Source organism: Psammomys obesus, unplaced genomic scaffold (assembly GCF_907164565.1).
Source record: "Psammomys obesus unplaced genomic scaffold, mPsaObe1.curated_primary_1811, whole genome shotgun sequence".
Classification (NCBI taxonomy): Eukaryota; Metazoa; Chordata; class Mammalia; order Rodentia; family Muridae; genus Psammomys; species Psammomys obesus.
The window spans coordinates 356,958-367,073 of NW_026593286.1; the positions used below are offsets into that span (position 1 = coordinate 356,958).

A 10,116-nucleotide genomic window follows, 5' to 3' on the forward strand; every position below is an offset into this window, starting at 1 on the left:
TAAACTAGGCTCATTTCAAATTTCATAATTCTCCTTCCATACTTCCTGAGTGTTGGGATTAAAAATAAGTTATTATTTCTTATTATTTGATTATTTATAATAAAAAATTATTCAATCAGACCTAGACAGGGGTCAAGGTGTTTTTTTTGTTTGTTTGTTTTTAGTAATGCGTGCTTCTCTGTGTGTGCCTACATGTACGTGTGTGTACCACATGCGTGCAGTCTGTGGAAGAGGTCAGAAGAGGGATTGGACCCCTTGAAACGAGAGGTACAGACATTAGTGAGCCACCATGCATGTGCTGAAACTGAGCCAGGTCCTCTGCAAGTGCAGAAAGTGCTCTTAACCGCTGAGCCATCTCTCTAGACCCCAGAGATAATTTTTTAAATTAAAAGCACCTGGGAAGAAGGGGCAGGCCCTTTAGCTCTGTCTGGGCAGAAGTGCGAAGTGCTCACTCAGCATTACTGAAGGGTTCAGATTGCTTTCAACAGGCGTCTTCCTAGGCCCAGCCCAAGCCTGATGAGTTGATGAGCTCCTCCACAGGGTCAATGAACTTCCTGTCTCTGTGACCAGCGTACTGAGATTCCAGATGTGTGCCCCAATTTTATATCAATACTTTAAAAACAACTTTTAATATTCTGTCAATTAAATTGCCTAACAATATTAAATATTCCAAAATACTTACATGGACCTCCGGGTGGAGTTTGATAAGAAACCTTTTCCTCTTGAAACTTAGTTTACGGACCTTGGACCAGTTAAAAGTATTGATTTTGGTGATACCCTGAAATATCAAAGACAGACATACAGCAGCACATTTATGATGTAAGTACATACTCTTTTTCTCACATAGCAGAATCTGCCTAAGCCACATTCTGGATAAGCAACCCACTAATACAAGTGATGTGTTAGCATTTCACCTAGAACAGACCTAAATCCAAACACCAACATCAAATAAACTATTTTGCACTGGTGCATTTCAATTTCTTTGATACAGTTTTATTTATAAACTTGGGTCCTCTGCAAGAACAGTATACACTCTTTTACAACTATATTTATTTTGATTGTTTTTAAATTATGTGTTTTTGTGTGTGTGCATGGGTGTAAGTGTCCACAGATCCCCCTTGGGGTTGGTGTTACAGTTGTGAGGCATTCAATGTCAGGACCTCTGAAGAACAGTAAGTGCCCTGAACCACTGAACCATCTTTCCACCTTCTTAGGCATGGCTGTGGTCCCCAGAAGTGCTCTTAAGCACTAGGCAATCTTTCCAGTCCTATAACTTTTTTTTTAGAGTTTCATTGTAAAGCCCAGGATGGCCTGGAACCCGTTAGGACAGCTTTGAACTTTCTCAGTCTTCCTGCTTCTGGAGTATGATTTACAGGTGTGACCCACCGTGCCCAGCTCCATTTTGTTATTCCATGTTGTTATCCCATTTTGTCTTTGTTTTTAAATTACACAATTAATTTTTGGTGTGTGTGTGTGCACCCACATGTCACAGTGCATGTGTAGAGGACAGAGAACAACTTGTGGGTGTTGGTTGTCTCCTCCCTCCATGTGGGTCCTGAGGATTGAACTAGGGTCATTAAGGCTTGGTAGCAGCAGCCTTTATCAGTTAAGCCATCTGGCAGGCCTAGTCCTTTTCTAAGTTTGTACCTGTTGTTCTACCTTTATTTTTCCCAAGCGTCCTGATTTGTTTGTAGGGTAAATGTTTTCTCTATACTAGTAACCGACTCACAAGGCTCAGAGCCTGAAGTAGCAGCATGACTTCACAGTAAAACTTCCCTGTCATTCTTGACTGAGAGCCTGGCAGCTGCAATTACCCTTTGGAGGACCTGTAAAATCACTGATTTAACTTGTATGGAACTCTGTGTGTGTGTCTATGTGTACATGTGTGGTTGTGTGTATGTGTGCACGCGTGCGTGTGATATCCCCACAAACAACAGAATACTGTATAGAGTTTTAAATCTTTCTACAGATGAGTATTTCATGTATGAGGACCTAGAGAGCATCCATTCCCAATGTGGAGCTGTCCCACAATATAGAAGTATATAATTTGTTTAAATGGACTTCTAATGGTTATTCTCTAGGATTTTACTGTTACAAATAAGATTAGAGTAAAAATTACAAATTTTTACTGCAACTGCTCTTACATCTCTGATGAAACTTTTGTGCTTGCTAGAATCTAATAGGCGAAGAGCCACATCCTCCTAAGGTTTTGTTCTGTCTTTCCATCCCTTCCATTTCTGGTACTGGCTGTTTCTTCTATGCAGTCTTAGTACCTGCATTTTGCGGCAGACTTCCTCAGTTGCCTGTGACTCTTTGCTTCCAGGCATACATTTAAAAGTGCCAGGATTGTGACTTTATAGGTGAGGAGTTGGTGAAAGTCATCAATTAATGCTAAATCAAGAGGAAATCTGAAGAGGTACGGCTGACTGTGTGGTTATAAAGTATGTCTCAACTGAAAGAGACCAACAACTAATTCTGTAGTAGAAAGTATCCGAGCACACACAAAACCCTGCTATAACACAAGGAGTGCATTCCCTCTGTCTGCTAGCTGGGCTGCAACTGCTCTTCATACAGAAAAGTCAGGCTTCCTGTTTTCAGACACTCTGTATCTAACTCTGAGCTCCCTGTCATCAAATGCTCTCATAGCCCAGCAGAGTTCTTACCCTCATTATGTCCACAGCCCCCCACCCCGACCTCAAGGTCCTAAGTCCTGGTTTAGGACCCTAGAGATTGATTCTGGTTCAACATTAGAATAAACACTGAGAAGGGAACAGATACCTTGGCTTGTGGTCAGCCTTGGTGGTATTGGGGGCCATGAACCTAGTTTTACTGTGCCAGAGAAGGCTAAGACAGCAGCTTCCTCACTGTTAGACATCAGATCAGATGATATACTAATTTTCTCTTCCACACACAGTGCTGCTGTCTTTCCCACTCATCACAGCAAAACCTACCAACAAATACAGCAACAACAAACCGTACCAATTCACTGTGCACTAGAATGGTCTGCTCTGGCCCCTCCCTGTCCTTCCTACCTGGAACACGAGGACACCCATGTGAGAAACTGCCAGATTGATCTTGGTCCCTTCTCTGTCAGAAGCCATGTGAAACCTGATGCCATACATTTCCAGCTTCCTTGCGATCTCCAGAACCTGGAAATCTGACTCTGCAGGTGTCTGGCCCCTAAAATGAAGGGCATTTTAACATATCAAAATACTTGCCTTCTAAAAAAGTTAAAGCATATTAGAAAGTGTATCAGAAAAATGGTCAGACAGAGCCAGCCAAAAAAATCAGTGTGGAAGATTTCGTTTTTAAGAGGGCAGATGGCTCACTTCTATGTATGTACTCACTACAAACCAACATAAAACATGTGCAGGCCAAGACAATAGGTTCCTTCTATGTTAGCCTTCTAATTTCCTATTTTAATCTACTTACAAAAGATAGAATATTTCATTTAAATTCACCAAAGATCAGTTTTACAACTTACTTGATGTTATATGCAAACAACCTATCTAGCTACCAAATAGTGAGTTGGAGGAAGTGTCATACATGACACTGGTATCTTTATTATCATTGCAAAACAACTGGATTTATCCACATAAAGGTCTCCTAACATGTAACATGCTATGCAGTCCATAGCCTAGGTTACAGCACCAGAAAAAGAGGTAAGCATGGCCAGTATCCCATTAAACAACCTTCAGGAAGTGATACTCCCATAAAGTCACATATGGAGGGGCTGGAGAAATGGCTCAGAGGTTAAGAGCACTGCTTGTTCTTCCAGATGATCCTGAGTTCTATACTCAGCAACCACATGGTGGCTCACAACCATCTACAATGAGATCTGGTGCCCTCTTCTGGCATTCAGGTGTACATGTAGGTAAAGCATTGTATGCATAATAAAATAAATAAAACCTTTAAAAAAAAGTCACGTATGGAGCGAAGAAAGGCCCCAAGCTCAGGGCCTGAACCCTGAATGTGAGATTCCCCCTCCTTACGTTGATAGAGCCACACTGGGTGCTGTATTTTCTGAGATGAGAGAACATCTCTCATTGTTATTTCAGATCAATTTCTGCAGAAGCCTGAACAGCAGCTCATGGTTTAACATCCTTAATGTAGCTATAACTGCATTACCCCACTCTTGACCAACTTACGTGTGCCTCTGATGGAAGTCTAGTATCTTTTCCAGGGATTGCTCCTGGTTGGGCAAGTACTCATTGGCTTTGAGGTGTTCTCGATCCAAGGTTTCATCGTAATCTCCTATTTCCGCTGAGATGAGACAGTGAAAATAGTCACTTGGATTTTGAAATAAATAAGTATTTGTGCATGCAAATGTTTTATATTTTATTTTTCCAAATATTATGCCATTCAAATGTAAACACAAGAAAAGATTTGGGATTTTTCCCTCTAATTCCTGAAGACCAAAAATTCTGATGAGAGTTTACAATGAAGCCCGAGTATAATGACTTACTATCTTTATTTCACTTTTTAAATGATTTTTAAACATTTTATGTGTATGAGTGTTCTACCTGCATGTTATGCACCATGTGAGGAAGAGCTTGAGGAAGTCAGAAGAAAGCATTGTCCTCTTGGACCTGGAGTTGCAGATGGTTAGAGCCACCATGTGAGTGCTGGGAACAGAGCCCATGGCCTCTGCGTGAGCAGCAAGTGCCAGCTTATTGGTTTTAAAAATTATTTTACACATAAATTGTCGCATGGATACTATGACCACGATAATTATTTACGAATTTTAAATAGATTTGTCTTTATTTTATGTATATGAATGTTTTGCCTGCACAAGAGTGCATGCACCATGACATGGCCTCACCGTTAGTCTAGACACAATGTGCGTTCTTCTCATTCTATTCCCATGGCTGATGGCTTCCTACGTCCCTAAGGCATGTACTCGCACGTGGAGTCTCTCCGAAGGCTTCTCACAGTTTACTTCTGCAGTAAGTTTACTTTTTATATCCTTCTCCATTATCTTTGTTTCATATAAGATACTAAAGGAATAGGTTCTCTTCCCTTTAGTGTTAATGTTTAGATAGTTAGGCCTATAACTCACCCTTAAGAGGCCCTTATCTGGGTGTGCTAAAAATTTGATTTATAGCCTGAACTTGGATTGAATATGTATTGCTGTTAAATTGGATAAAGGCAGATGAAGCACTGAGGCAGAGATCAGTTTGGGGTACAGTGAATCCCAGGCCAAGCTGAGTTGTTTAAAGTATAAACAAAACCAACAAACCATCCAGGGGCTGGTTCTGTGGCTCAGTGATGGAGTGTCTGCCTAGCATGTGCAAAGCTCTGGTTCTTTCCCAGTGCTGGGAAGGGAAAAGAGAAAGCATAAAGACATAAATCAGAGACAACTCTAAAGAATGAACATAACTACAAGTTTGGCTTTGAGTGTACATGCAGAGCTACTGTACATTACAGAAGTTAGCTTTATCTGGAATACATCTAAGATATACATATCAAGAATTTATCTAAAGAAACACCTATTTAAAAAAATAGGCTTATCAATTAGGCAAGAGCAGTAGCAACTGATGGCAGTTCTGTGGTGCCTGAGCCCAGGACTAGGTCTGTCTGAGCTCCTCTCCATGGTGAAGATACTAACACTGTAGGAGGTGGGATATGAGAAGGGCTGCCGTGGTGGCAGAGCAGGTCAAGCGTTCTTCCAGGAGGTCTCTCTTGAGTTGCAAGGCAAACAGGTACCTAGAAAGGAATTTAAAGCAGGAGAGGATCAACTCCAAAGTTCTCTGGATATAATGTAGACATGCTTCTACAAAAGAGCACACAGCTCCGGGAAGTGGCAGCACTTGACACTGGACAAAATGCAGGGCCTCCTGAGAACAGGCCAAGTCACAAAAGCCCTTTCACATAACAAGCAGATACAAAGGTCAGATCACAAATCTCTTCAGCCGACTGAGCCAAGCACGTCAGAGCATGTACAAAGTGCTCAGCACACAGAGGGACCTCTGTCTGACAACAAGATAGGAAAAGCAGCCTTTTCAGGCATACCACTGACCCACATGATCATATTCTCTGAGGCAGTACCTTCAGCAAGGAAGTACATAAATTCATATTACAAAACTGCACTCATGGTTTTGGGTGAAAGAACAGAAATACACAAGACAGTTTCAAATGTACCTGTGATACTTTTAAGCAAATATTATACTTCTTACAATATTTCGTCTTGGTTAGGATCTAAGACACAAGGGCTTTAAAATACCACTAGTGAAAATGTAAATAGAGAAGGTAATTTGAAAGGCATTTATGAGGTCAAGCATGGGAACACTGCAGCACTTAGGAGCAGAGGAGGGTGGATCTCTGTGAATTTAAGGCCAGCCTGGTATACATAGTGCATTTCAGGAAAGCCAGAACTACATAAATAGTAGGCCCTGCCTATAGATAGATAGATAGATAGATAGATAGATAGATAGATAGATAGATAGATAGATAAACGAGAAAGAAAAATATATCTTCATTTATTCCTTCAATAAGTGATGATGACTGACTAGTTCTTTCTCAGTATTGTTCCAAGAGCTGTAAAACTTGGTGAATAACACAAACTCCATCTTCATAGAAATTTACACTCTGGAACAGATTATTAAAATTTTGCTAGAGCCAGGCACAGTGGCACATGCCTTTAATCCCAGCACTCAGGAAGCAGAGGCAAGTGGATCTCTGTGAGTATGAGGCTAGACTGGTCTATAGGACAACCAAGGCTACACAGAGAAACCCTGTCTCCAAAAAACCAAAAAAACAACAACAAAAAAAAAAAAAAAAAAAAAAAAGAAAGAAAAATTTTTACTGGATTTGGGAATGGATAGATTGCTCAGCAATTAAGAGCACTTGTTCTTCTGGAAGAGTAGGGTTCAGTTCCCAGCACCCACATAGTAGCTCACAACTGTCTGTAACTCCAGCTCCAGGTGATCTGATGACTAGGTGGTCACCACGCACACACATTGTACCCAGAAATTTGTGGATGCATTAGTGTATTTAAAAAATTACTACGTTTAAAAAAATCACATTAAATTTACTACATTCTCTTTTTTTGAAAAGCAAAATTGAATACTCTGTGAACTTGCCTATCATCCTTGTATAGATGCCATGCTAATCTCTGTATTTTTCCAATTTCAGTATACTCGCAGCTAAAAGAAGCACCTGCATTCTCTTAGAATTTAGGATGTGTGTGCCCTTTAACTAGGCAGTTCCATGCTAAAAACTTCTCCACAGCTGCACTCCCAGAGTCCACAAAGGCATGTCAACAATGACACTTTTTTGTGATATTTTAACAGAAAAACTGGGAACAAGCCCCAAATGCACTAAGATATTAATGACTAAGTAAGTAAGTGCCAGTCTACACACAGTGTACAAAGGCCATGGAATGCCATAAGTGGGAGATAGCTTCAGGTAGAACTCTCGATACTGCTTTGCAATGTAATTTCCTTAAGGCTCTATGCTGTGTTCACTGCGAGGCTTCAACTCATAGCAACACTTCTGCAGTGTTAGTACTCTGTAGGGAGTGGATAGGTGGGCAAGGACAAATAACTTTTGTTTTTATTTTACATAACTTCATTTGAAATTTTCTTCTTTAGCCACAGATATAGTTTTTAATAAATAAAAGGGGAAAAGACCTTCTGAATGAAAATAAGAAGGAAATAACTGACCTACTAGGGCTGAGGGGTTGGTAGAGCTGTTACCAAGTGCATAAGGCCCTGAGTTCCATCTCTAGTAACACACAAACAGGTGGTGTGGCCAAAGCCTATATTCCTGACACTCAGGAAGTGGAAGCAGAGGATTGGAAATTCAGGGTTATCCTCAGCTACACAGCAAGTTAAAGGTCAACTTTAACTGTAAGAATCTTTTTCATCAACCACAAAACAAAAACAAAACAGACTGCCCCAAACCAACTTGAACCCTAATACAAACCAACTTGAACCCTAATAACCCTAAAAGTGAGAGACAGATTCTTCTAACTATCCAAGTTTTATTTTCAAGTTTAATGCATAAGTCCTCATATTTGTGTCTATGTAGGAAACATTTGCTAAGATGCTTCTTCTAACTACATTTACTAGTATTTACTCATAACCCAGCTCATTTATTTATTTGGGAATGTGCCATACAACATGCACGTGAAAGGTAGAAGAGAACTTGTGAAAGTGTTTCTCTTCACCCACCATGTGGGTTCTGGGGATTCGGGTCAGCAGGCTGGGCCACAAGCACCTTTACCCACGCTGAGACATCCCAACTGTTCTCATTCATTCATGTGTGTGAAAGAGAGGGAGGGGGATAGGTTATTGCACTAAAGATAACCTCAGAGGAACCAAAATGTGTCGCTGTTGCATTAAGGAATGATAACAAAGTGCTTTTTTTTGTTTGTTTGTTTTAATTTGACCAAGGCAATCCCATTTGAATTCTCTACTTTTCTCCCTGTGTCTTCCATCTGTATGCAGCTATGGTTGATGGCCTATCTGTGTTGATCTGCTGTTATATATATTTGTGCCTGCCTGAATGCTGCATAATGTCTGATTGTTCCTTAGGTCTGTCTCTCCACTAACAAAGATCTGAATTATTTATTTAACTACACAAAAACCACAGCACAGGAAAGGTATAGTAGTCTTTAACAGAATTCTACAAGGGGAGTCATTTCACTGACCCCCAACTCACTCAGACAATAATATCCCTCTCTTGATGCCAACATTTTTGGTGAATGTTCATTTCTTAAGGTTACTTCTGACCTGTTGGTTGCTTTTAGTACCACAACACACAACACACATACATATACATATGTTATTCTGGGTTAGGGGCATGGGAGAGTACATAACTGAAGCCATTAATTAGCTTAGGTTGTAAAAGCTGATTGCATGGGAAATCCAAGGCAAGGTTCATTGTTATGGTGTTCTCTTAAAGACAGGCTAAACTTATGAACTGTGAGCAAGCCTGTGGTATATTTTCTTGATTAATGATTAATGTACGTGGTACATCCCAAAGAGCGAGGGATTGCAAAACAGGTTGAGCAAGCCATGAAAAAGCAAGTGAGTAAGCAGCATTCCTCTATTTCAAGTCCTAACTACAGCGTTCTGCCTTGAGTTCCTACCCTGACTTCCCCCAGTAATGGACTATGACCTGAGAGGTGTAAGAGGAAACGAATATTTTTCCTCCCCAAGTTGCTTCCGATCATGGTGTTTTCCTACAGCAGTGAAAATTCTAACTAAAACAAAGATAAACCTCATGTGATCTCAAAATATATCATTAACTTGGCTGTAAGATCCAGCAAAAAGCTCAATCTCCTTATATGCAAGAAATATTTTCATAAAATAGTATCACTAAGATAGAATATCATACTATCTTTCGAAAGAAAGAAAGAACGTTGTGAAAATACAGCCCAAGCACAAACCGTGGCAATTAGGAGCACAGCTTCATTCTCCCAACCACAGATGATTGACAAGGTCCCTGACTAGTGGGTGCTTTACCTTGTGCACTCTTCTTGCAGCTGGCCAGGGTCAGGTGGGAAAAATTTTACGGCCAGGCGAAACGCCACATTCTTTGGCTCTGTAAAAATGAAATAAATAAAATTTCACAGATAAGGTTAATTATCATATTTCTTTTCTTTCTATAATAAAACAGTAAAGACACTTCCTATGCGCACACTTAAATGAGTCCTTAACTATCAATCACATGTACTGGGGAATTTCAATATTTTGTTTTAAGCAGAAATTAGTTAGAAATAATTCTTTAGTTAATCTCGGTTAGTTCCAGGCTAGCCTGGTCTACGTATCAAATTCTAGGCCATTTGGGGTTACATAGTAAGATATAGTGAGTTGGTAATGTGTGTCTCTAGTTTGGACGAGGCACTGGGTTCTATCCCCAAGACCACATAAAAAAACCAGGTGTTGTGCACATGCCTGTAATCCTAGCACTGGAGAGGTAGAGAGAGAAGGACCAGGAGTTCAAGTCATCCTTGGATACACAGCAAATCTGAAGCCAGCCTGAATTACATGAGATTTTCCCCCAAAAGTAAAATTAAATTATAGCCAGGTGTGGAAGCTCATGGGTGTAACCCCAGCACAGGGTGTGTGTGTGTGTGTGTGTGTGTGTGTGTGTGTGTGTGTGTGTGTG

At 40.4% G+C, this 10,116-nt stretch overlaps 1 protein-coding gene and 1 non-coding gene across 2 annotated transcripts in view; both read right to left on the bottom strand.

The window, feature by feature from the left end:
- Farp2 (FERM, ARH/RhoGEF and pleckstrin domain protein 2) overlaps window positions 1-10,116 on the bottom strand; it is a 104,540-nt gene that overhangs the window by 39,496 nt on the left and 54,928 nt on the right. Inside the window, exons 5-9 of the mRNA XM_055616623.1 lie at window positions 9,471-9,549; window positions 5,609-5,706; window positions 4,149-4,263; window positions 3,033-3,180; window positions 683-778 (exon numbers count right to left, since the gene is read on the bottom strand). Coding sequence (XP_055472598.1) covers window positions 683-778; window positions 3,033-3,180; window positions 4,149-4,263; window positions 5,609-5,706; window positions 9,471-9,549 — 536 coding nt within the window. The remainder of the gene's footprint in view (window positions 1-682; window positions 779-3,032; window positions 3,181-4,148; window positions 4,264-5,608; window positions 5,707-9,470; window positions 9,550-10,116) is intronic.
- Window positions 7,054-7,155, bottom strand: LOC129684070 (U6 spliceosomal RNA). Its single transcript, XR_008721260.1, has one exon. It is a non-coding gene; the product is annotated as a U6 spliceosomal RNA (small nuclear RNA).